General features: G+C 46.1%; 3 protein-coding genes across 5 annotated transcripts in view; 1 reads left to right on the forward strand and 2 right to left on the reverse strand.

Moving 5' to 3' along the window:
• Positions 1-1,534, forward strand: Eva1b (eva-1 homolog B). The gene is made up of 3 exons (XM_046468844.2): positions 1-116; positions 471-566; positions 865-1,534. The coding sequence occupies exons 2-3, from the start codon at positions 500-502 to the stop codon at positions 1,287-1,289; spliced, it is 492 nt and encodes a 163-aa protein (XP_046324800.1). The 5' UTR covers positions 1-116; positions 471-499; the 3' UTR covers positions 1,290-1,534.
• A 743-nt stretch (positions 1,535-2,277) lies between these two features.
• Sh3d21 (SH3 domain containing 21) lies at positions 2,278-14,909 on the reverse strand. Of its 3 annotated transcripts, XM_046468846.2 has the most exons (16): positions 14,791-14,909; positions 14,444-14,601; positions 14,299-14,362; positions 13,958-14,076; positions 13,655-13,745; positions 13,445-13,500; positions 13,310-13,355; positions 13,096-13,196; positions 12,901-12,987; positions 12,646-12,688; positions 4,068-4,161; positions 3,923-3,975; positions 3,699-3,793; positions 2,673-3,541; positions 2,531-2,594; positions 2,278-2,461 (listed from the first exon to the last, which is right to left on the reverse strand). In XM_046468846.2, the coding sequence occupies exons 1-16, from the start codon at positions 14,792-14,794 to the stop codon at positions 2,390-2,392; spliced, it is 2,016 nt and encodes a 671-aa protein (XP_046324802.1). In that variant the 5' UTR covers positions 14,795-14,909; the 3' UTR covers positions 2,278-2,389. The 3 variants fall into 3 exon arrangements, with proteins under 3 accessions (XP_046324802.1, XP_046324803.1, XP_046324804.1); XM_046468847.2 differs by lacking the exon at positions 2,531-2,594; XM_046468848.2 differs by lacking the exons at positions 13,655-13,745; positions 14,791-14,909 and having other exon boundaries at positions 14,444-14,508.
• A 1,362-nt stretch (positions 14,910-16,271) lies between these two features.
• Positions 16,272-26,409, reverse strand: part of Thrap3 (thyroid hormone receptor associated protein 3) — a 55,095-nt gene continuing 44,957 nt past the window's right edge. The window contains exons 7-12 of the mRNA XM_046468849.2: positions 26,155-26,266; positions 24,788-24,872; positions 22,744-22,931; positions 19,981-20,179; positions 19,408-19,551; positions 16,272-17,857 (exon numbers count right to left, since the gene is read on the reverse strand). Of these exons, the coding sequence (XP_046324805.1) occupies positions 17,636-17,857; positions 19,408-19,551; positions 19,981-20,179; positions 22,744-22,931; positions 24,788-24,872; positions 26,155-26,266 (950 nt within the window). The 3' untranslated portion in view covers positions 16,272-17,635. The remainder of the gene's footprint in view (positions 17,858-19,407; positions 19,552-19,980; positions 20,180-22,743; positions 22,932-24,787; positions 24,873-26,154; positions 26,267-26,409) is intronic.

The following is a 26,409-nucleotide window of genomic DNA, read 5'->3' on the forward strand; positions in this document are numbered from 1 at the left end:
GCCGGGCGGGGCGGCTGGGACCGGACCGGGCGGGACCGGCGGCCCCGGGTGTATGCGGCCGCCGGGAGCCACGCCGGACCCGCCAGGGCCGGGCAGCCAGGAAACGGGCGCTGACGGTGAGTGAGTCGGGCCTCCGGCCCCCGGGCGAGATTCGGGAGGGCGGCCTCCCCTCCCCGGAGTCGTCACCAACCCGCATCCCGCCCCGGACGACGAAACCGGGCCTCCCGGGGACCCCACAGGTGGGCGGAGCCTCTTGCGGCTCCCCCGACTGCTCCCCAGGATGGAGGGGCGTCCGCGCCGGGAGGAAGGATTCCCCCTAACAGGACCCAGGTCTGCGACCAAGTTAGGGAGCCGCTTCCTCGGGGTGGAAAGGGCCGCTCCTCCGTGGAGAGGAGCTGCCTAAGGGGCAAGCGGTCAGAGCCAGCTCTGGGCTGGGTTGAAGGGGAGGACTCACTTCGCTGACCTCGCAGACTGACAGGGAAGCTGCCCCCGGAGCAGCATGGACGCCCCCCGAAGAGACATGGAGCTACTCAGCAACAGCCTGGCGGCCTACGCACACATCCGCGGTGAGGGCCAGGTGCAAGGGCCTTGGGGACAAGGACGCTTCCGCGCCCCTATACCACCCGATCGCTCCCCACCTTCGGGTCGCGCCCCACCTCCACGCCCCTGCCATTATAACCCTCTCCCAGCCTGTCACCTACTCCCTCCCCTCCCACCCTGATTTCCTGATGACTGTTCCCCGTCGTCCTTCAAATCGGGGTTACCTCGGGGTTACCGTCCTTGCCCCAAACCCAGGGTCTTCCCAAGTTGAAATGACTCCTATAAGTCAAGGTCCTTCCATGACCTCTGCCCTCTGTCCGCCAGCTAACCCCGAGAGCTTTGGCCTCTACTTCGTGCTGGGCGTCTGCTTTGGCCTGCTGCTGACCCTCTGTCTACTGGTCATCAGCATCTCCTGCGCGCCCCGCGCGCGGCCCGGGGGTCCGGCTTCTCGCCGGGACCTCCGCAGCAGCACAGTAGAGCCTGAGGACGACGATGAGGATGATGACGACACGGTGACGCGACTGGGCCCCGACGACACGCTACCTGGCCCGGAGATGGCTACGGAGCCCGACGGTCCCCTCAGCGTCAATGTTTTCACGTCTGCTGAGGAACTGGAGCGCGCGCAGCGGCTGGAGGAGCGCGAGCGGATCCTGCGCGAAATCTGGCGCACAGGGCAGCCAGACCTTCTGGGCACCGGCACCCTGGGGCCCAGCTCTACGGGCACACTGGGCCGCATGCACTATTACTGACGCCTTACTCAGGTGCATGGTGCATGGCGCTGAGTACTGGTCAGGCAACTGAGCCTAGAGCTGCCCTAGGACCTTTGGACTGCCTCACCCCCCTCAAATTCCCCTGGTGCTATTGGATATGGGCGCTACCTTCTGGGAGGCACCCTTCCCTGGGCCGGGTGGGAGGAAGATGCAAAGTCCCCACCTTGTCTCCTTAAGAAACGATGAAGAGGTGAAGTGACCAATGAAAGCAGCATTCTCAGTGACTCGGTCTCTCCCTCTGTTCCCTTGCTACTAGTGGTCCCCAGGACTGAGAGCCAACTCCACTCCTTTACCAGACTGTATCACCTCGGTACACCCCGCCAGACCGACATGCTTGTTCCCACTTCACAGATAGCAAAGAGAGTCACACACCCTTGCTCCACATTCCGCCAGTGGCACACATAATATGCATTCCTTACCGGGAACACCTGAGCACCTTGCCCTGGGCTCAGGCATCACTGCAATCACAGGCGAGGTCTGGGGACCCTGACCTTGACGCTTTAAGGTGCTTTCAGCCCCAATATAACTGTGTGTGCTTGAGGGGACGGAGTTAATGTCTAAACCAAGGGTGCATTCGAGTGGATAGGTGACTCTCTGGGAGGGGGGTGGGGGTGGGGGGTTGGGGGAGGATGTCCCGGCCCCGGAGAGAAGAGCTTCTCAGCCTAACCTCCGTGCACAGCTGGATTCCGGAATCCCAGCCCTCAGGCAGAACCCAACCCGCCCGGCCCCCTCTGCCCCCAGGTCTCGGGCTAGGGGTTGCCATAGGTAGGAGATGCCTCCTTCCCCGCCCCCCACCATCCGGTGGATAAAAATAGCCGTGCTCAGGCCTTGGAAACCGTAATGGGAGCCACATGTTGGCCAGATGTGCCCGGGAGAGACCGCCAGGAATGCGGAGGGCGGAGAGAGCAGAAAGACCCCGCCCACGACAGAGGCCCCGCCCCCACACAAATCAGGCAGGATCAGCGTGGCGTGTCTGGGGCTGTTTACTTTCTTGAGTTTTTAAAAACTGTATACAAGGGCGAGTTGGCCCTAGCCGGATGTCCCCCCAGGTCCGGCCGTGGCGCCTCTCAGGCCCAACCTCAGTGCGTCTGCGTCTGCGCGTGTTTGAAGCCCTGCTTCGGCGACTTCGGTCTGCTCTGCATCAGCTGAACCTAGAGGGGAGAGGGAGTCAGGGCGCGCAGCGGTCACCACCCTCCCGCTGGGGTCTGCACCCCACCCACCTCTAGCAACCGGCGCTTCTCCCTCTCGCTCTTGAGCTCCTCCCAGATGTCGGTAATCTTCCCTCTGTGTACAGGAGGATCAGGTGAGGAGTCCTCAGACCCTTCCCTTCCTCCCCACACCGCCCAGCCCCTGTCCACTTACTCCAGCTGCAGCTCCAGCAGCCCCAGCAGCTCCCTTAGAGACCCCATCTCATCCTTTAGAGTCTTTACATCCACTTCATCATTCTTGCTTTCGGAAGAGTTTTGCCTCACTAGGAAATGGGGGTTGGGAGTCTCTTGGTCTGGAGTTGGCTCTACAGTGTGTGGGGCTTGGGGGTCAGGGTCTATCCCTTTGAAGAGCACCTGCTCTTTGGGAGCCACCTCTTCTGTCAGAGGCATCTCCTCCTCTTTTGGGGTAGGCTCTTCTTTCGCAGGTGCCTCCTTCAGGAAGGTTTTGGCCTTCTCCAGGGTCTGGGGCTTCGTAATGGCAGGCATAGACTTGTAGGCATTCTGGAGTGGGGAGCTATCCCCATGTTTCATCATACAAAGGCAACTCTCTGAGGAGTCAGGCTGCAGAGGGTACTTCTCTGGCATGATAGCCTCCTCTTGGGATTGAGCCTCTGTGGCCACAAGGGATTTCGCCCTCTGCAAACTCTCCGGGGGAGAGAAATGCGGGAATTTAGTATTATCTCCAGGGGAGACTTCTTGAGAACACACCTGCTCTAGGGTCAAGCTCTTTTCTAGGGCACAGGCCTCATCCACAGAAAAGACCTTTTCTGGAGTGGAAACCTTGTCCAGAGTCCGGGTCTTCTTTGGAGTGGGGACCTTTTTGGAAGCCAGGATCTTCTCTGGGTTGGAGGCCTTATTCTCCAGAGTCAGGGTCTTCTCTGGAATGGGGACTTTGTCAGGAGCTAGGATCTTCTCTGGGCTGGTGGGCTTATGTGGAGGCTGGATCTTCTCTGGGGTGGCAGTCTTCTCTAGAGCAGAGGTCCTATTCACAGAGAGGGGCTTTGCCGGGCGGGGCTCTTCCTCCTGTGGCGATGGGGTGAGATCTCAGCCAAAGGCTGGATGCTGTGAAGGGTTGAGTCTGGTTCCCCTTTGTCCAGGATCCTTCACTCTTGCACACCACACCTCTGGGGCCCAGCTCTGCCCAGTATCTCCAGAGTCTCCCATGTCTCCAGCCCCTTACCTGATTGGATTTGGGATGCTGCCGGGAAGCCTGGGTTTTGGAGTGCTTTCTGCCAGGTTGCCCAGGACCCCCACTGAGGAAGCTGTCCTTGGAACCTATCAGAGCAAAATCTCAGAGACCCAAGGCTACTCTGAGCCCTGATCTCTCCCCATTTCTGTACCTCAGTACAGCCACCCTATCGCTGTCCACCAGGTGTCCCCTCCATTGGAGAAGGAAGCCCTTACCTGAGTCTCGGGAGGGGCGCTTCTGACTATCGCCAGTGGGTGTCCAAGATGTCCTGGAACATATCCCCATCAGGCCCTGGGATGCAGGTGGGAGGGACAGTCCCTCTGTACCTTTTTCCTTCCCCCAACCCCACGTGTTCCTTACTTGGCTTTGCTGGGCCTGGAGGGAGCTGTCACTAGCTTCTTGACATTAGAGAGGGATGTTTTGGGCATCAACTTTCTTGGTTCCTTATTAAGAGCTGGGAGGAGAGAGCAGCGAAGCATGTGTTCATTGACTTGCCATCCATATGCTAGTCTGGCCCTGTCTGTGCTGTGTGCAGAGACTGTGGGCAGATGAGTCCCATCTGACTCTCAAGAAGGTGACCGCTCTAACCCCTTCTTCCTCCCTGAGCTCCAGACACATGTTCAACTGCCCTCTCAATATTCCCACTTGGGGGCAGGGGTAGTTTCTTGGTAGAGTGCTTGCCTGACATAAGGGAGGCCAAGGGTTCAATCCCCAGAACTGCAAAAAATAAAATAAAAAATATATAACTATAAATTTAAATATATTTTTAAAAGGAGTTAAGTAAGATCTGATTTTTGAAAGAGAATTTTTAAAAATATTTATTTATTTATTTTTAGTTTTCGGCGGACACAACATCTTTGTTTGTATGTGGTGTTGAGGATCGAACCCGGGCCACACGCATGCCAGGCGAGCGCGCTACTGCTTGAGCCACATCCCCAGCCCCAAAATAAATTTTTAAAAATCCGATTTGAAGAGCCACTGGCATCACACACTTGACATCCAAAACCAAGCTCTTGCCTCCCACCTCTAAATCTGTTTCTTTCTCAGTGTCCACTGTTTTACCCATTTACCCACTTGCTCACGAGGAAATGAAGAGTCATCCTTGACTCCTTTTCCTTCTTTATGCTGCACATCCAAACCCTCAGCAGATCCTGTCTGCACCACCATCAAAATACATCCCGAGGGCTGGGGTGGACCTCAGTGGTGGAGCACTTGCTTCACCGGTACAGAGCCTTGGGTTCAGTCCCCAGCCCCACAGAAAAACAAAATATCCTGAGTCTGATCACTCCTTATTACTTGGAGGTTGATCACCCCCAAGGGCACCTGGCCTATGACTCAGCCTCCATCCCCAGCCCACCGTAGCTAGAATGGGCCTGGGGTCTACTGGGGAAACAGACATTAAGAAGTAGAAGTAAAATATTTCACATTCGAGAGTTATTGTTATTGACCAACAACAAGCAAAGGAACATACATTTTCCTGTTCTTTTTTTTGAGATAGTGCTCACTATGTTGCCCAGGCAGGCCTCAAATTCCTGGTGGGCTCAGGTAATCTTCCCACTTTAGCCTCCTAAGGAGGTATATTAGACTATAGGCATGCACCACTGAGCCTGCCTCACAATTTTTTTTTTTTTAAACACATTAAGGATCCAATCCAAGGGCATTCTGTCACTGAACCACAGCAGTAGCCCTTTTCAATTTTTTTTCCAAATTTTAATTTTTTTATTCTAATTTGTTATATATGACAGCAGAATGCATGACAATCCATATTATACCTATAGAGCACAATTTTTCATATCTCTGGTTGTATAAGCCCTTTTAATTTTTAATATTATCATGTTATTTATTTATTTATTGGTACCAGGGATTGAACCCAGGGTGCTTAACAACTGAGCCACATCCCCAACCCTTTTCAGTTTTTATTTGAAACAGGGTCTCATTAAATTGCTTAGGGCCTCACTCAGTTGCTGAGGCAGGGTTTCAATCGCAGTCCTCCAGCCTCAGCCTCCCTCACAGCTGAGATTATAGGCCTGTGCCACTATACCCAGCCCTTTTTAATTTTCAGACAAGCTCTCCCTAAGACATGGAGACTAGTCTTGGACGTGTGATCCTCCTACCTCTGCCTCCCATGTCACTGGGATTATAAGCACGTGCCACTACACCCAGCTTCACAACTATTTATTTTTGGTTTTAGGGATTGAACCCAAGGGCACTTTACCACTGAGCTCCATCCACAGCCATTTTACTTTTTATTTTGAGACATGGTCTCACTAAATTGCTGAGACTGACCTCAAACTTGTAATCCTCCTGCCTTAGCCTGCAGAGTCACCGGGATTACAGGCATGTGCCTGCCACCACACCCAGCAGCTTCATAATTATTATTATTTTTTAACTTCTTTTTTGTAGTTATAGATGGACAGGATGCTTTTTTAATTTATTTTTTGTGGCACTAAAGATCTAATCCAGTGCCTCACACATGCTAGGCAAGGACTCTGCCACTGTACTAAAGCCCCAGGGCTTCACATTATTTTTAAAAAGGTATAATAGAAGCCAGGCGTGATGGCACATGCCTGTAATCCCGGTGGCTCGGGAGCCTGAGGCAGGAGGATCAAGAGTTCAAAGCCAGCCTGAGTAACTGTGAGGCAATAAGCAACTAGGTGACCCTGTCTCTAAATAAAATACAAAACAGGGCTGGGGATGTGGCTCAGTGGTCAAGTGCCCCTGAGTTCAATCTCCAGCACCCTGCCCCCCCCTCAAAAAAAAAAAAAAAAAAAGGAAAGAAAAAGAAAAAAGAACTACATTATTAGAAATGAAAAAAGGAGGGTGCTCTACTGACCCAGCTGGTTAGTGTGCAGCACTTACACAAACTTGCAAAACAGGCTGTAACTGCAGATTGTCACTTTGTCACTGAGATTAAAAGATTTTAGAAAAGAATACTATAAGCAACTTCACACAAATAATTGGAAAACTCAGATTAAATGGATAATTTTACAAATACAACTTTTTAAAACTGACTTTAAGAGCTGGACATAGTGGCACATGCCCATAATTCCAACTATGCAGGAGGCTGAGACAGGAGGATCCCAAGTTGAAGATAAGCCTTAGCTAATTAGCGAGACCTTGTCCCAAAATAAGAAACCAAAAGGACTGGGGCTGTATCTTAGTAGTAAAGCATCTCTTGGTTCAATTCCCAATATCACAAAAAAACAAAAAAAAAAAACAAAAAAAAAACTGAGGGTCCTAGCATGCAGGAGCCCCTGGGTTCAATCCCTGGCACCACATAAAAATAAACAAATAAAATAAAGGTATTGTGCCCATCTACAGCTAAAAAAAAAAAAAATTTAAAAAGCTGATCACCAAACTAATTCAAGAATTTTTTGCCTGCCTATTCTAAAACTTTTAAAGAAATTTAAGAAATAATTTAAAATCTTCCCATAATGTTAAAAAAAAACAAAACAAAACCAAGTCCATATGAATTTACAGGCAAGTTTTATCACCTTTTAAGGAAAGATTCCTCTCTTATACGATCTACCAGAAAACTAAAGCAAAATCAGGGTGCAGCTTGGTGGTAGAGTGCCTGCCTAATCTGTGAGACCCTGGGTTTGATCCTCAGCACCATAAAAACAAAATGTGTACTCCTTACTTAGCTCATTCATGGGTCTAATATAATTGTTGATAATCAGATGAGGACAGTGAAAGTAAATACAAAAATATTTTTTTCTTTTTTATACTGGAGATTGAATCCAGGGGAGCTTAACCACTGAGCCAAATTATCAGCATTTTTTGTTTTATTTTATTTTATTCTTTGAGACAGGGTCTTGCTAAATTGCTTAGGGCCTAAGTTACTGAGGCTGATCTTAAACTTGCAATCCTCCTGTCTCAGCCTCCCAAGTCACTGGGATTATAGGTCTGTACCACCATCTATGACTGGCCTAAATACTATGATCTTAAGAAAAATTGAGAAAGTATTTCAACAGTATACGAAAAGATAAGAAACCATGACTTGTTAAAACAAATTAAAAAAAAGAGAGAGAAAAAGAAACCATTACTAAATTGGATTTATTCTAAGAATGCAAGGGGATTCTATAGCCAGGCACTACTGGTAGCACACACCTGTAATCCCAGTGGTTTGGGAGGCCAAGGCAGGAGAATTGCAAGTTCAAAGCCAACCTCAGTAACTTTACAAGGGGATGATACAGCTCAGTTGTTAAGTGCCCCTGGGTTTAATTCCACTACCAAAGAAATAAATAAAATAAAAAAATATAAAAATTTTACAAATGTTACTCACCACCATTGACCATTGAAAGATTATAGGAGAAATCACACATAATAATTTTTCAAAAATCAGTAAATAATTTGGGAAAATTCAACATCCATTTCTTCTCCCCAGTGCTAGGGTTATAATCCAGGGTGTCACACATGCTGGGCAAATTCTCTACCACTGAGCTGCATCCTCAGATCTCAACACCCTTTTTCTTTTCCAACATTCATTTTTTTTAATTATAAATTTTTTTAGTTGCAGTTGGACACAATACCTTTGTTTTATTTTTATTTTTATGCAGTGCTGAGGATCGAACCCAGCACTCCGCATGTGCTAGGCAAGTGCTCTACCGCTGAGCCCCAACCCAAGCCCCTCAAATCCATTCTTTTTTTTTTTTAAATATTGTTTTTTTTCTTTTTAAGGAGAGAGAGAGAGAGAGAGAGAGAGAGAGAGAGAGAGAGAGAGAGAATTTTTTAATATTTATTTTTTAGTTCTCGGCGGACACAACATCTTTGTTTGTATGTGGTGCTGAGGATCGAACCCGGGCCGCACGCATGCCAGGCGAGCGCGCTACCGCTTGAGCCACATCCCCAGCCCCTCAAATCCATTCTTAATAAAAAAAATTGTATGTATGGCTGGGTGTGGTGGCATATGCCTGTAATCCCAGCAGCTCAGGGGACCTAAGGCAGAAGGACCAAATTCAAGGCCAGCCTTGGCAATTTGGAGAGACCCTATCTCAAAATAAAATATGGCTGGAGATATACAGTAGCTAAAGCACCCCAGTTCCATCCCTAGCCCTGGGGGTTGAAGGGAATCTATAGATAAATTATTGGAAATCAGAGTTCAGCATCATGGCTGGTTATGAAGTCAATATACAAAAATCAAGCCAGCCAGGTATAGCTACTCAGGAGGCTGAGGCAGGAGGACTGCAAGTTTGAGGACAGCCTCAGCAACTTTGCAAGACCCTCAGAAACTTAGAGAGACCCTGTTTCAAAAAAATAAAAAGGGCTGGGAATGTAGCTCCGGGGTAAAGTGCCCTTGGGCTCAATTCCCAGTACCAAATCAAACCAAACATCAATGCCTTTCTATATTCCTGCAATAAAGAGAAGAATATCTAGCTTTTTAAAAGATAACAATAAAATCTCAAGTGTACATAGGAGTATATAGGAATAAACCTTATAAAAACGGCAAGCTATTCACATGCAAAAAATAATAAATGCTAGAACAACTGATTGGCCATATAGGAAAAAGTAAAATTGGATCACTTAAATCAATGCTACATGGATAAAATCACTTAAATATAAAGAGCAACACTTAAAAAGTTTAAGAAAAGGCAGATGAATTTTTCATCTTAGAACAGGGATGGATTTACTTTTTCTTTTTGTCTGGGACTGGGGTTTGAAACCAAGGTCTCACCCATGCTGGGCAACCCCTATACTACTGAGCTGTATCTCCAGCCCAGGGAAGGATTTTCTGTTTTATACTGGGAATCTGGAGATTTATCTCAGGGAGCAGTTTACCACTGAGCTACATCAGCCCTTTTTTATTTTTATTTTGAGGCAGGGTCTTGCTAAGTTGTTGAGGTCTCACTAAATGGTCAAGGCTGACCTCAAACTTGCAAATCTCCTGCCTCAGCCTCCCAAGTTGCTGGAGTTACAGGCATGTGCCCTTACCTGGCAAGATTAATATGTGTGACTACATTAACATTAAGAACTTATGGGGGCGTCGAGCCGGCGTTGTGGCTCAGCGGTAGAGTGCTCACCTAGCATGTGCAAGGCCCTGGGTTCGATCCTCAGCACCACATAAAAATAAATAAAGATATTGTGTCCATCAAAAAAAAAAAAAGAACTTATGGGAAGGAGGGTGCTGGGGATATAGTTCTGTGGAAGAGCACTTGTCTATATGCACAAAGCCCTGGTTTCAATCCCTAGCATCACAAATGCTGCTGCTGTTGATAATAGTAGTACTGCTCGTCATAATAATAACAATGAAGAATTAGGTTCGTAAACATTTTGTAGAAAATGAAGACAATTCACAAGCTGAGATAAAAACACTGGCAATATATATACCATAAAGAATTGATATTTAGAATATGTAAAGAACCCTTACACATTATTAAATGTGTAACAAGGAAATGCAAATCCAGTTCATAATGAGATGCTACTTTGACTTACCAGATTCACAAAAATAATAAAATATTATAACACCAAAATGTGGAAGAGGATGAAGATCCACAGGATCTTTCATACTGATTGATGGTGGAGTGTTAAAGAATACAATTATTTTGAAAATTAATTTGGCTTTATCTCATAAAAGTTTAAATTCATAGGGGCTGGGGATGTGGCTTAGTGGCAGAGCACTTGCTTGAGGCTCTGGGTTCAATCCCAGTCACCTCAAAAGCTGAACCTTTACTTACCATAAAATCTAACAATCTCTCTTTTTTTTAATATTTATTTTTGATTTGTACACAATACCTTTATTTTGTTTATTTATTTTTATGTGGTGCTGAGGATCCAACCCAAGGCCTCACACATGCTAGGCAAGCACTCTACCGCCAAGCCACAACTCTAACCCTAACAATCTTATTCCTAAGAGTATACTTGAGAGAAACTTTTTTTGTGTGTGTGTGGGGGGTACCAGGGATTGAACCCAGGGGCATTTAACTGAGCCACATCCCCAGCTCTTTTTTTATATTTTATTTAGAGATAGGGCCTCACCAATTTGCTCAGGGCCTTGCTAAATTGCTGAGGCTGGCTTTGAACTTGAGATCCTCCTGTCATAGCCTCCCAAGCCACTGGAATTAAAGGCATGCACCACCATACCCAGCCTCAGAGAAACTATCTTATCTGTAAACCATAAGATGGGCAAAAGAATGTTCATGGCAGCACCATTTGTAATAGTTTTTTAAAAAACTAGAAATAGGGGCTGGGTAGATATAGCTCAGTTGGTAGAATGCCTGCCTCGCATGCACAAGGCTCTGGGCTCAATCCCTAGCACCATACACACATACAAACACACACACACAAAAAAAAAAAAAAAAAACTAGAAACAACTAAAACATCCAACATCAGGAAACCAGATACATAAACTGTGGTAAATTCCCTGCAAAGAATATTATACATTATAGAAAATGTATATCTAGACTGGAGTTGTGGCTCAGTGTTGTGGCTCAATGGTAGCATGCGTGAGGCATGAGTTAAATCCCCAGCACCAAAATAAAAAAATAAAGGTATTGTGCTCATCTACAACTAAAAATTTTTTTAAAAAAGAAAGAAAATGTCCATCTACACACAACATGGATGAATCTTAGAAACAATGTTAATTGAAAACACCAAGTCACTGGGCACAATGGCACATGCCTATAATCCCAGAAACTAGGGAGGCTAAAGAAGGAGGATCACAAGTTCAAGGCCAGCCTTACCAATTTAGGGAGGCCTTAAACAACTGAGTGAGACCCTATCTAAAAATTTTAAAAAAAGAAAAAAAGCTGGGGTTGTGCTCAGTGTCAGAGCACTTGTCTAGCATTTGTGAGGCACTTGGATGATTCTCAGCACTACATATAATTAAGTGAATAAAAATGGAGGCCCATCAACAGCTAGGAAAAAAAAAGGAGGCTGGAGATGTAGCTTAGTGATAGAGCACTCCTGGGTTCAGTCCCTAGTAACAAACAAAACAAAACAAAAAACACGCCAAGTCCCAGGGAACTATCAACATATGGTACCATTTTTTAAATACTTTTTTGTAGTTGCAGGTGGACAGCATACCTTTATTTTATTTATTTTTTAAAATGCAGTGCTTAGGCTCGAACCCAGTGCCTTACATATGCTAGGCAAGCACTCTGCCACTAAGCAGCACCCCCAGCTCCATGCTACCATTTTTATAAAGCTCAAAAAGATATTACTTTTGGACATATTACTTATTATGAAACCTTAAAAACTCAAGAGAATCACAAACATAAAATTCAAGATAGTGGTTACCTCTGGGGTGGGGAAAAATGGTAGAATAGGAAGGAGAAGAAACACACTAACTTATTGGCGATATTTTAGTGCCTGGGCTAGTGTGTGGGGTGCTCATTATTAAGTTTTATAACACACATGTCATGTGTTATTTTTAGCATGTATCAAATATTATACTTCAAAGACAAAAAGACACACTACTACATACGTACAGATCCACACAGAGCTATTCACTGACACACCTAAAAGACTCATGAACAGAGTCTCATGGACTCAAAACACATATAGGGTCCATTCTTAGAGACTGTGATTACCACATTCTCAAGATTCAAAGAGAGGGGCTGGGGATGTGGCTCAAGCGGTAGCGCGCTCGCCTGGCATGTGTGCGGCCCGGGTTCGATCCTCAGCACCACATACCAACAAAGATGTGTCCGCTGAAAGCTAAAATGAATATTAAAAAAAATTCTCTCTCTCTCTCTCTGTCTATCTTTAAAAAAAGAAAAAAAAAGATTCAAAGAGAAACACTGACACACTAACATAAATAAACTGACCCACACATTGACTCACATACATTCCTACCAGGCCTTTGACCTACAGGGGAGAAAGTTTCTCTGGGGTACACTGGATCACTAGGAGACTGCAAATTGATTTTCTGGGCCTCTGGATTTGGATTGATAGCTGTCCCAGAGCACATGCCCCAGTCCCAGACTCCTCAGGCACCTACCTGATTCCTGAGAGATCACTGTCCTTGGGATCAGCTTCTTGATCTAGACAGAGCAGCATCAGAATCAAAGAGGAGCCCCACCAGTCTATTCCACTCTCATTTGGGGTAACCATCCAGTTGGGCTCAGGAAGTGTCACACCCTTTAGCTGTTTTTCAGGAAGCTTCATGCCCCTCTGTGTCCACTGAGTGCCATGACCCCCAACTTTGTCAAAATAGTTTGCCTCCTGCCACCCGGGTGTCCAGCTCTGTACTCACTGGGGGTGGTGGGAGGACGAAGTTGTCTGGGAAAACGCCTCTCCTGCCTTCACACTCTCCTTCCCACCAGCCCTTATCCTCTGTGTTCTGAGAAAGAAACAGCATGGTGGGAAGATGAGCACCACCCCCCCAGGCTCCTTTCCTGGGTCTCAAGGTCCCCTTCCCTGAGACCTCCCCTCCCAGTTCCTCTCACACCTTCTTCAGTACTTTCACCATGTCCCCCTTTCGCAGTGCCAATTCATCTGGGGCCTCAGGATGGTAGTCAAACAGGACCCTGCAGATCTCAGGATGAAAGACTGAGGGACGGTCAGTTCGCTGTAGCCAACCCTCCCTCCTCCATCAGTCTAGGAGGTTCCCTGTCCCCCAAGTCAGAGTGGCTTGGAGAGGGGGGCTCTGGCTGGGAGCTCACCTGTCTGCAGGCATTCTGGAGAGCTGTTACAGGCCAGGCTGTTCAGCTAGTGGGGTCAGAGGGGCAGAAGATGATGAGCCTCCTGCCCTTCCAAGAAGAACCCACCACCTCTGTGCACATTCTGAGCAAATTTACCTTAGGAGGCTGCTGGGATCCAGGGCTGATGGAAGACATGTCTGGGCTGCCAAAGCCTGGTGGGGGACAATAAAGTTAGGAGGGTGAGAATTCAGTTAGGTCAGGGGAAGGGACCAAAGGGGTTACAGGCTCAAGATGTGTGGATCACAGGCTCATGCCACCAAGAAGGTCATTGGAGATTGCAGTCTGATCACAGGGTCGAGATCTCACTTGGGGGCCCACTGTCCAGCAACTCCACAAAGTTGGATGGGAAGGCTCCCAGCTGCCCGTTCTTCTTCCCCAGCCACCAGCCGTCCTCAATCTGGGGAGGGGGGGAGGATGCAGGGGTTCTGCCAAGTGTCTCTAGAAATCTTATACCCTCCATTCAGCCGGAGGACCTGCTCCTGCCCCTGCTCCCTTACTTTTCCATCTCTGCGCCTCTCATCATTCCCATCGCCCTCACCCTCACTTCACCCAAATTTCCTCACCCTTGCCCCATCCTTTCTCCCAAACCCTCTTATCTCATTCTTTCACCTCCTTTATCATTTCGACAATCTCCCCAGCTTGCAGCTTCAGCTCGTCTGCCTGCTCCGGGCTGTAGTTGAAGTTCACTTTGCACCATCTTTGAGGGCCCCGAGATTTGGCGGGGTGACCTGGTTCGGACACGAAGAGGTTAGCCTGAGCAGGGTGCCCCAGTAAGCTGAGCTGGGGGGCGGATCACACGCACAACGTTTAGTATCTTCTTGCCCCGCCCTCAGGTGGGGCATTGTCCTTGGAACCAATCACAGGCCACAAATCGGCCCTACGGCCCCTCCCAGAGCCACGCCCGCCTCCACGCTGCGCCCGCAGCTCGCGCCCACCCGCCCGGAGCTTACCTCGGCTGCGTGCGCAGCGCGGCCTCCGGGTCTCCCCGGCGTCCCGCATAGCCACTGGAATCTCCTGAGGATGAGGGCTGGCTTTAAGCTCCCGGGCAGCAAACACCGACAACCCCGCCCCAGCCCGCTCCCGACCCGGCCTTACCTGCACCAGGCGCTTGGGGAAGAGGCCACAATGGCCCCTCAGCTCTCCCAGCAACCAGCCCCTTCCTGGCCCCTCGCGCACCTGCCGGACGATGTCCCCGGGGGCCAAACTCAGCTCATCCTCCTTCTGCGCGTGGTATTCAGCCAGGACCAGGACCTCTGCGGATGCAGGACCGGATCGGGGCGCGGCTCAGAAAAGCCTCATGGAAGATAAACTGGCCCAGGCGGGCGCACCCCCAAGCGAGTCCAAGGCTCGGTGTAGAGGTCAAGCGGGAGAATGGGGGTGATGTAGGCGTGCAACGCCCCCCTTAGGTTGTACAGAAGCCCACCCAAACACTGCGCACATACCCATGGCTTCCAGGGCTCCCAGAGCCTAGCCCGTCCCGAAGGCGGCCGAGTACTGGCAGAGTGGGACGGGCTGCGAGACTGGAGCCTTGGAGGCGGAGACGCGAGCCGTAGGTCGGGCTCCAGATGCAGAGTGGGCGTGGGAGGGGGCGGCCTGGCTCAGCTGGTTCTGCCCCTACCCTGTAAAGACTCCAGGGTCTCTAGACTGCTGATGGGTCACAGCTCCTCCCTCTCTTCCCCGGCCACGCGAATTCTAGTCCTTCTCCTAGCTTTGACCGGGAAGCTCCCACCCAGAATTTACACAGCCTTCTCAGGGCCAACCTCTACTGGCTCCCAAGCTTTTAGCTGCAGGGCAAAAGGTGGGGAGAGGCACATGCCCAGGGTGGAGCCCGCCAGCGGAAGGCTCCACCGGGCTTAGAGCGGTCGCTCTAATCGGACCCTGGATGGAGGAGAGGCTCCTCCAGTCCGGAAGGCCTATTTATTGCTCGCCTATTTCAAACATCGGCCTTTCTGCAAGGTGCACTCTTCCCCCCCCCCCCCCCCATGGAAGGAGAGCAGAAGATCCCATGCTTCGGGCTCTATTTGAGCCCAGATACTTCCTTGAGGAGGACAAGAACATCTTTTATTAAGCATATGATCAAGCCCAGAGCCGAGTGTAAAGGTTTGGGCCCACCTATAAACCAGCCCCTTGTGAGTTAGGCTTTCGGGTCATCTTCCTGCACCGTGAGAAGGCCGAGTTGTTAACCCAGCCCTTGAATTCTGCCCCACCGAGGAAACATAAGTCCTTGCTCGTGACACATCCGTTTCCCCAGATACAAAAATCGAACACCCGAGAAACGCCGCGGGGAAAGTAGAAATCAAGCTTTAAAGGAGAGAAACTGACTCCTTCAGGAGGAAGAAGGGGACCCAGAGTTGGTATCCAAATAAGTGAGTGTCCTGCTCCTGTTATACATTTTAGATTTTCTTTGTTCTCCTGCCCGCCCCTGCATTGCCCCTTCCTCTGCTCATCCCACGAACGTGACCCGTGGGCCAAAAGATGAGAGGCAAACGGGTGGGGGATGGGCCAGACAGCGGAGATCCTGGCAGGAAGGTGATAACCCAGGAAGGCGATAACAGGTCCTATAACTCCCTGCAGGGAGGAACAATTCCCCGGGCAGGTTAAGGTAAGCCACTGGTTGGAGCTGCAGTAGGAAAGGGCTTTGGATATTCAACATCTGATTTCCTTTCAACACTATAATGGGGAAAAAAAAGAAATCTGGTTCTTCAGGTGTCCAAGGCACAGGATGAAACAAAACCACTGGGGTGGGAATATGGAGTTACTACTGGGTGGAGAAATGTCAGAGTCCCCGAAGGGAAGGGGCTGAGTCACAATCTGGGTCCAGCCCCCAGAGGCTTCTTTTTTCTTTCAGGTTTGCTGAAATTATTGTGGGAGGTTATCTACCACCCCCGGGAACACACACACAGAGGAAACAATGAACACAGTCTATGCACATCTGCCACTTCATTTATTGTTTTTATTTGCAGGAGGAGTTGAAACAAACTTTAAGGGTGTTTTTTCTTTTTCCCCTAAACATGAATCATTCAAGTAAAACCAACTTAACCATAGAAATGTAGCAAAGTAAGGGGAAAGTAGCACAACAACCCAAGAGGCAAAGGTTGGGGGGAAGAGGAGGGTGCAGTCCGCATATAACATATGCACAAATGCCATATGATTCACCTGCTCAGGACCGCCTCCCCAGAAGGCAAGAACAAGGACCCATTTTAAGAGGATGTTTCCCCCCAAATATCTGAGAATGTTTCAACTTAAAGCTTAAGGTTAAAAAAAAAAAAAAAAAAAAAAACCCAAAAAACACACAACCCCACAAACCACCCAGCCATAACCACCTTCCTTAATCGATCATAGGAGTTTCTTTTCATTTTATAAAAAGATTAATAAAAAATATTGAAAAAATTATTTTCTCATCTTATATTTGTAAAGATAATAGAATTCAGAAGTTTCTTAGAAAACAGACCAGAAACTGCCCTCCAGTTTCCACCCGTTGCTGAGGACTAGCAGGACTAGAAAGTTTGGAATACTGGAGCTGCTGGTGGAAAATGGGAAGCCCAGCCCAGAAGAAATCAGAAAATACAGGAGCAAGGGTGCATGGGGAGTGGTTTAGAAGCAACTCCATGTGATACATGGCTGCGCAGAAAAGGGGAACACAAGGTGGTCAGAAAGGCCTTAAACTCCTCCTTGACATACAAAACAGGTTTTTACAAAGATCCAAGCAGTTTGGTCCCAAACTGAGGTGAACACTTCAATGTTTATTCACATGCTTTGTTTTCTCTTTTTAAGAATCAAAAGTTGCCCAAAGTAAATCTTTCTGCTAATATTACTACATATGCCTAAAAAAGAAAAAAAAAAAAGAAAAAGAAAAAGAAAAGACTTTCAAAATCAGGATGAGGGAGAAGAGACTGCAAATCATCAAATTAGTCCTCTCAGCTCCAAATGAAATCGAATTAAGAACAAAACTGTTGGGTTTCTAATAGGGAACACAAACCAAAATCCAAGCATTGCTCTCCCTCCCGACCCCAGCCCCACCCTACACACCAACAACAAATGAAACACAGCTAGAGCCCAATGTGTTGTGTTCTGCTCCAGAGCTGGGCCTGACCCCAGGGCTCTGGAGGCCTCCTCTGTCCAGTGGGACGCTGCGCCAGGGATACTTTCTGCTGTAGGAGGATTCTTCATGGCTGGTGAGGTGGGGTGGGATTTTCAGAATCTTCACAGCTCCTCTATCTAGCTCCTCACCAGCCCTCTTCCCAGCGCCTCTCTCCCCTGGGCAAGGGCTCCTGTCAGAAGTGGCCCCTACTCAGTTGTGGGCTGTAAATTGTCCTTTTCTTCTCGGTTCTCTGTCCCACTCTCATCATCTTCAATTTCCCCTTCCTCCCCACTGAACTTGTCATGGGCCCATTTGGGGCTGGTACTGGATTTCCGGAACATGAACCGGCCCCGACCCCGGGGGAAGGCTCCTCGGCCCCGGCCCCGGCTCACCCACTTGTCACTGCCTTCACCTTCACGGTCATCATGCTGAAAGAAAAGAGAACTGCCATCAGCACCAGAGCTCTTGCCTCTGCATCCACCCAATACAAACCCAGTCTTTTCATCCTTTTCTCCCTGACCCACTCCTCCAAAAATGTCACTTCTTCAGATCCAAGAGAATGCCAGTGGGGTGCCTTAGGCATTCTCTCTGAGGCAGTTTGAACACTATAATGACGACCACCATGACAAAAACCTTCACCAAGCACTGAAGATGCTGACATGCGTTATCTACTTAATCCTCACATCCATCTACCCTATCACTATCACACCTCCACTATGCAATGAGACAACAGGCTTAGAACTGCAACTATTATGTAGAGTTATGTAGTACACCATCTCTAAAAGATTGAGTCTGAAGTCAATCATACCAAAATGTGAAATGTTGTCAGAACTAGTTATTAGCTAAGAAAGGAAGCACTTAGCATGAGCAAGGCCCTGGGCTTGATTGATTGACAAATAAAACATTCTGAGGGCTGAGGCTGTAGCTCAGTGGCAGAGCACTTGCCTAGCACATGTGAGGCACTGGGTTTAGCACCACATAAAAATAAATAAAATAAAGGCATGCTTGAATTAAAAAAAAAAAAATTCTGAAACCAGAAGTTGTTACTTTATTTGCTCTATCACTTCCAACAGTCTATTCATAGGGTCTATGTCTTTGAAGGTCAGCTCAGCTAAAGCACCAACCTATTCTGTCCACAGATGCGCATGCACCCCACTTCAGTGGCTGAAAATGCTCTTGCACGTGTTATACAGGGAAGAGGGATTTCATATGACTTTTACTCTTTCCCCCTACAACACAATTTAGCACTTATCCTAGGCAATCCAACATTTCCCTAGAAATAGATTCAAAAGTCTTTTAGACTAGGCTCCACTTTGAGGATCCTAGCAGTCCTAGAAATGTGAATGGCCATGCACAGCCATCCACACAAAAACTGATTTCCAAGCTGTGTAACTGACAGGGCAGGGTCATGCCAGCATTCTGATGGGTGATGGAGATCCAACTGCAAATTTCCCTTGGTTACAACACTAAGTCATACCTACTTGGATGTGGGCCTGGTGAGACAGAGGAAGGTCAAGAGAGCTCACTCACTGTCAGATAACACTGCCTAGCAAGGGCCCAACATGAGAGAAGCCCAGAAGAACAGGGAAATATAACTTAGATGAGAGAAGCCCCGGTGGTATTTCATTGTGGAGACAGATTCTTTTCCTCAAAGAGATCATGAACTGACTTTTCTGTCAATCTTGCACTGCAGAGTGACAGAAGCTAGGGGTGACTGAGCAGTAAAGAAAAATTCACAGACTAAAAAAAGTAAGAGCAACAATGCTTGCTTATCCTGGAATCCATAAACATCTATAATAAACCCTATGGAACCAGGACTGACTGACCTCTCTAGAGAACAGCCAGTAGTTTAGCACTACTGTGTTCTATGCCGGTGGACACATTTAATCGCAAGGTTACAGACCAACAAGGGCCTACGAATCAGCTACTCTGTGTGTCAAAGCCCTCTGGCCTTTCATGGTTAGCCCCAGATACCTACCAAGTAATACTTCTTGCTTTTGGGTGTGTACTCTGGATCCCATTCCTCTTCCCGGTTTCTCTTTTGAAAATCATTGTTACTGTTGTTGTTATTGTTACCAGAGTAGCTGCCTCTACCCCAGCCTCTCCCTCTGGCTCGAAATTGCTGTGGCAATAAATAGAGGGGAAAGAACAAAGGTTCAAGTCAGGAATAAATTCCTGTACTGTATTCAAATACTATTGGCACAGAACAGACAGCTATCCTCCAGTCATGAGTGTGGTTCAACTGGTTTCTGGCCATTCCCTCTGCACATTCCAAGTCTGTAGCCCAGAGGATACACACGGCCCAAGGCTCCCAGAAACAGAAGGATCCAAAGTAAGTGGGGAAGTTCTGAAATGGGAAGCTATGGGGCTTTCTGACTGATTATGAACAGCAAAACTAAATGGAAAGCATGAGGAATCAGGTATGAAAACTAAAGAATCTGGGGTCTATAAACTGGATTGCTTCTATCAGAGACACAAAACTGGTGTTCTGAAGAAACTTATTATTCAGAACTAGTGGGAGTCAGAGGCTCAGATAAGGGGAAGGTCTTACAAAGGTTCCTCGAGCTCTGCCACCGCCTCTTTCACTTGGACCCACAAAGTCCTTGGTCCCCAGTCTTGATTTGTCAAAGCCTGTGGCACTCTCCTCTCGTTCCTCTGTCTCCTCAGGGTACTCTTCCGCTTTGTAGGAGTGAGATGACTGGGAGGAGGAGGAGGAAGACCTGGACCGGTCTCGTGCTCTCCGGTGCTTCCTATCAAGAGAAGAATTAGGAAATTGACAGACTCTGGTCTTAAAAGCCTCATGGATGAGAAGCAAAAGGCAATCAAGGTGGATCTGTGACAAAGGACCTAAAGATGAATGGCTGTAAAGAACCAGCTGACCTACCTATCCAGGAAGCCTGCAGGATTCTGTCAGTCATATTCAGTAACACACCTATGTCTAAGTCTGTGATCAACATGTAACATACAGAAGGAACAAAACAGCCACAGCCTCTGGGTAGGCAATCTAAGATACACGTGAATCTCAGAGAAGGAAGCTGCTGGGTGTGGTGGTGCATGCCTGCAATTCTTATGACTTAGGGGTTGAGAAGTTGAGGCAGGAGGATCCCAAGTTTGAGGTTAGTCTTAGCAACTCAGTTAAAAATTGAGAAAGGAAAAAAAAAAAAGGAGGAGGGGAGAGGGCTGGTGATGTAGCTCAGTGGTAAAGCACCCCTTGGTTCAATTCCTAGTACCACTAAAAAATAGAAATGGAAGTCAGCATTACAGAGCCATGTATATCTGGTACTGTGCAAGAGGCTTCCTATACTACTACCTGTTGATGCTTTTTGTCACTTCTAGTTCTCATAGAACACTAGTACTTGTCTCAAGTGGTGGCTCTAAAGATGAAATAAACAAGGTATCTAAACACTACATTAACATAGCAAGAATTCAATAGAGGCAATATCATTCAGTATCACTCCCCTCATTTTCATACAGGAGACAAGTGACAGAGCTGAGCAGAGCCTGGATTCAAATCTAGCTCTCATTAATTATATGTCCAATTCCATATAACTACCTCCCACTGAGCTCAAACAGGTGTGCTTATATTAAGCCTAGGATCTGGAGGAATTCTTCCCAGAGTTATTTCCTTTCCCTTCCCTTCATCTGGGGGAAATTACAGACCAGGGCAAATTAGCTTAATAGGATGAGTCACTGTCTATATACTAGAGGTTGGTGCCAGCCCTGCCAGCTGGTAGTAGAGAGGGTAGCAAATGCCTCTAAGGTGGCAAAAAGGCCAAACTCTGAGAACAAAGGCCCCAACTTTTGAGTCCTAGAAGGCTCTTATTAGAAACCTGGACAAGGCATTCTTCAGTTATATAAGAAATTTTTTTTTGTTAAGCTGCAGGGTGATATGGTATGAGAACAGTGACTTAGCTTATCATTTCCCCCTTGCTCCAAACCACAGAATACTATGGTTCCAAAGCCTTGTTCAAGGGTACACTACACGTGAAAAAGAATAATGTGTCCCAGGGAGAGAAATCAGAATTAGTTCACTAGACCCCAACCCTAACACTTGTGGGCAGTGCTAAGGACTGCTGTGTACCACTTCCTGTCCCTGCTCCTTTATCTACAGGGAGCCCTGAAAGCTGGTAGGGCTCCTAACATAAATAACTGGGGAACACAAGACAAAGTGGAACCAAAGATCTGAGTTGTGATGTCAACTGATATTTGTTTGATCCTAGACAAATCTGATCTTAGCTTAGGTTGTGTCTTTCAAAGAGCCAAATGGGCACTACACCAACTATTCAACTTATCTCAAAGAGCTGTTAGCAGGAAATGGGTTTTTAAAAATGCTTGCTAGTTCAAGTTCATAAACAGCAGGAAAGTTACTTTTTGTGGGAAGGTGAAGGGCTGCCACACCTCCTTTTATTTTTGTGGTACTAGGAATTGAACCCAGGGATGCTCTACCACTGAGCTACATCTCCATTCCCCATTTGTATTTTATGTCTTGAGACTGGGTCTCACTAAGTTGCTGAAGCTGAGCTTGAACTACAAATCCTCCTGCCTCAGCTTCCCAAGACTCTGAGATCATAGGTGTATGCCACTGTGCCCAGCAACTCTGCTTCTTTTAATGAGACATGGTCTAGAAAGCTTAGAACTCTCAAAAATGTAAATAGAGGGCTGGGGTGTAGCTCAGTAGTAGTATGCTTGCACAAGGCCCTGGGTTTTATCCCTAGCATTACCAAAGAAAAAGAAAAAGGAAAAAAAAAAAAAAAAAAAGAAGAAGAAGAAAGAAAGAAAAAATGTCAATAGAAACGTCAGGACCTTGGTATGAATGTACCTTACAAAGTTCAACAATGCCAACTTTGTTTAAGACATATTTGGAACACCTTTCTGGGAACTATCCATAGACTAGTTTAAAAGGCACTTAAGATCAACAATCCTGTCCTATCTAGTTTCACTAATTCTTTAACTAATTTTATTACTTGACAATTACTCTGAGCCATTTCTAAAACACACCCACTTCATTAAAGTGTGCAGTGAGAAAGAACATGTTTAAAACAACTGCCAAAAGAATTCCCCAATGATTCTCCACACCATCCCTATAGGCAGATTAACAGGTTAATTCCTCTCACAAAGCCTTCATTGGAGAAGGATCACACCACTTTCATGTAGAAGTTCTGGTTTCAAGATATGGATGAAAGAACTGCTTAAGCTGTACTAATTTCTAACCCCAAACTCCTTTAGCTCAAAGAGGTTGGGTATAAACAGCCCAAAGTGGGCAGAGAAGGGAATCTGTTCAAGGGTCTGATTAGGGATAATGGGCTTCACGTACTTTTGCTTCTTTGATCCTTTATGAGTTTTCTCTGTTTTCTCAGTTGACCTTTCCCTGGAGTGGCTTGAGTCCCGGGAATCCACTGATTCTCTTGATTTACCTCGTTTAAGATCTCTCTCCTTATGTTTTTTACGACGCTCAATATCAAGGCGGAGATCAACAGGATCATCTTTGTATTTTCCCTCAGCCTGCCAAGAGAAGTCAGAATGAAGGTTTTTGGGATTCAGGACTGCCAATTCAACCACCCTCAAATGTGGTTTCTATTCCAATGGAGGTGTGCACAGGAAGCACCAGAAATGTAAGGCGCCTCACCCAATCCAATCTTTTAAAACAATAAGGGTGGTAGCCTTTTTAAAATGTTATTTATGGATCTCACTGTTTCCTCTATGGCCCAGTAAAGACTTTGCCTAGTCTGCAAGTTGAGAAAGCAAAATCAGCTCTGGAAGGTTATTAGGCTGGCTCAGGCTTAGTCACCACTAACAGTAGAAATGCTTACAACCCCCCCCCCACCACACACACCCAGTAGTAGCCACCATGGTTTATCTTCTATGTGAAACTACCTCTGGGTACTAAGAACAAAGACAATGGGAGTTGTCAGCATCCTTCCAAAATGCTGAGTTATATTGAGAAATTTCTCTAGAGGTAACAGCAAAAACTATAATGGAGAATTCATAAAATGGTGACAGCAGGTCAAAACAAAAAATTTTTTGCTAAAGTCTCAGAAAGTTTAACCATCAGGGTAGGCTGTGTGTGTGTGTATGTATATATATATATATATATATCTCGTGTGTGAGTCCAGCAGCAGCAGCAGCAATAATAGCACAAAGATCCAGAGCATCACAGTAATGGCTTTCAACAATTCTTGGGAAATCAGCAAGGACAAAGATGTAAGATGGTTGTAGGGACATCATACACTAAGATTTGTCTCATGGAAGTAAATCCTCCCAAAGGAGAAGAAATGAGCAGTTCCTCTATATTAACATTTGCAAAATAAACTAAACTTTTTTGATGAAATAATATTTAACTTTAATTAACAGCAGGAGTGTTAGGGATGTAGGTTACTGTTTTGTCACTTTGATTCTGAGAGGAAATGGGGTCTCTGTAGCCTCCAAAGACAAGCCAAAGGAGAGACAGCATCTTTAAGGAGCTGTCTTTTTGAAGCATGGAGGACGAGGTTTCCTCTGATGTCTCAGTTAGTGCCAAGCTGACTGGTACTTGGAGAAAGAGAGAAGGGGGTGGGAGAAAGAGGGGGGGGAACAAAACACTACAAGAGTGCCTCTCAACACATTCAACCAGTAAGACAACTTTGACTGGAAACTCAATCAGTATTTTTTTAAAATAAGTTCCGGCAGCATCTGAAATTTTAATCAATCATCTCTCATTTTAAATTTCAACTACAGATGTGAATGAAGGTCAGTAAATATCAAGATTAAAAAAAAAAAAACTTGATCTAGGTATTTCACAGTAAAAGAGTACATACAAATTTTAACCTTAGTAACAGTGTTACAAGCACATCATTGCAAATGTAGCTGGGCTATCAACGTAATGTTTTGCTTTAAATTAACAGTAACTGACAGATGATAGATATGGTACAATGTTAGGGAAAAAAACTGGACCAGTTGTTGAAAACAATCTACTAAGTTAAGATATGAATATTTTACTCTCCTCTGACATGCATGTCTTTCTGAAATCATGGTTGGAAATAGTGCATGTAGACAGTTGATTTGATAATACTTACAAGCAGAAAAATATCACAAAAAGTTTCTTCTCTCATCATGGGCACTTGTTCCAAAACGCCTCTCTTTTTTTTCTCAAGCTCACCTCAACAGACTCTGGGGTCATTTACCATATTCTAACCACTTCACAAAGGTTGTTGATACATTTAATAAAAATTAACCCTTTGTAGTTCATTTTTAGAATTATGCCCATCCTTAAAAGAAAAACACAAACTTAAGTAGAGAGTAATTTAAACAAACACATTTCTGTCAAGTTCATGCCCAACGCACTCATTTTGTTGGAATTACTGATCAAAGCAACAGTTCACCTTGTAGCCAGGTTCCCGGGGACTTTTCATTTCGTCATGAGCCAAACCATGTTTTCTGAATGTACTGGGGGAAATGTCTATCCTCCTAAAATTGAAAACACAAAAACAGTACACTATAGTGCAAATATAGTACTGATAATCTAGTTCCTAAATTGGACAATGGATTCACAGACATTCCTCTGTATTATTGTTTCATAACTTACATATGTATTTGTGCATGTGCTGGTGAGGGTTCTGGGGACTGAACTCAGAGCACGGTGCACTTTACAACTGAGCCACATCCAAGCCCCACTGTGTTCTTTATATTCTTCCATAGGGAGGTATAAGCACAGACCCATAAAGTTTCAAGTAAAACTCTTTAAGAAATCAACTTTCGGGCTGGGGATGTGGCTCAAGTGGTAGCGCGCTCGCCTGGCATGCGTGCGGCCCGGGTTCGATCCTCAGCACCACATACAAAACAAAGATGTTGTATCCGCCGATAACTAAAAAATAAATATTAAAATTCTCTCTCTCTCTCTCTCCTCTCTCACTCTCTCTTTAAAAAAAAAAAAAAAAAAAAAAAAGAAATCAACTTTCTTCTTCTCTCCCAGTAGTGTGACAGTATAGAAGGCAGACTCATCTGTAGCCTTCCCTATAATCTCATCTACAAACCACCTGTGCTAACCTTAAAAAGTAGTTTTCATGATCCAAAATATAAGACTATTGTACAAATGTGGTCCTCCTAACTACTGAATTGTCTACCAGAAGAATTACAGATAAGACTGACTTTGTTTCCAAACAAAGTCTCTATTTGCTGAACAGATTCCCACAACCAAATGGGACTTCTTTCAACCAGCTGAGCTTATTTTTCCAAAAGAATCAATAGGTAAATACATGTATTTGCTTAAACAAAAACAAACAAAAAACTAGTACTGACACCACAATCATCATAGTAATCTTGGGTTACCACCTGCCAGCTCCCCAAAACACAGGAGTTCACTTTTATCAAAAGAGCTGTTTTCCGGGGCTGGGGTTGTGGCTCAGCAGTGGAGCGCTTGCCTAGCACATGCAAGGACCTGGGTTCAATCCTCAGCACCACATAGAAATAAGTAAACAAAATAAAGGTATTGTGTCCAACTATAACTAAAAAATAAGTATTAAAAAAAAAAAAGAGCTGTTTTCCATGGGCCCAAAGCAAAAGACTATAACCCTTAGAGCATGCCTCTATCATTCTCAAATATAAATGCCCATGGCTATCCTACAGACTGGAGTATGCTACCCTAAATTTTACATTAAAGGTGCATTAGGAGCAGAATTTAACAAGACAAATTTATCATCTAAAGAGAAGTTCTTTATTTTAACCTCTAGGCTAAGACTGAGGTCTTTACCTGTGTATCTCTGGGCTTTTCTTGTTTTTAGCAGCTTCCTGTTCAGTTCCTCTCTTTAGGTATTTAGTAAAGCGTTCATGCAATGTCATTCCAGAAGACCCAAAGTGATGCTCTGTTGAGATTCAAAGAAATGAGTGTTATGCTACCACGGATAGATACAATGTTCAAATCTTGCACAAACCTGCACCCAAGTAGTGTATAACACACTGAAAAGAGGAAGGAAAAATGGCTGGTCCAGACACAATCCAATGCTGA

The sequence above is a fragment of the Marmota monax genome, unplaced genomic scaffold (genome assembly GCF_021218885.2).
Source record: "Marmota monax isolate L192 unplaced genomic scaffold, Marmota_monax_Labrador192_F-V1.1 WCK01_AAM20220418_F8-fsc00008, whole genome shotgun sequence".
NCBI lineage: Eukaryota > Metazoa > Chordata > Mammalia > Rodentia > Sciuridae > Marmota > Marmota monax.

Excerpts from the sequence above, each read along its gene's own strand:
- Eva1b (XM_046468844.2), top strand. The coding sequence starts at position 500 with ATGGACGCCCCCCGAAGAGACATGGAGCTACTCAGCAACAGCCTGGCG. Across the intron at positions 567-864 it reads GGCCTACGCACACATCCGCG|CTAACCCCGAGAGCTTTGGC; the intron begins GTGAGGGCCAGG and ends TCTGTCCGCCAG.
- Sh3d21 (XM_046468846.2), bottom strand. Across the intron at positions 13,746-13,957 it reads TTGTCGAAATGATAAAGGAG|ATTGAGGACGGCTGGTGGCT; the intron begins GTGAAAGAATGA and ends CCCCCTCCCCAG. Across the intron at positions 13,356-13,444 it reads GATCCCAGCAGCCTCCTAAG|CTGAACAGCCTGGCCTGTAA; the intron begins GTAAATTTGCTC and ends TGACCCCACTAG.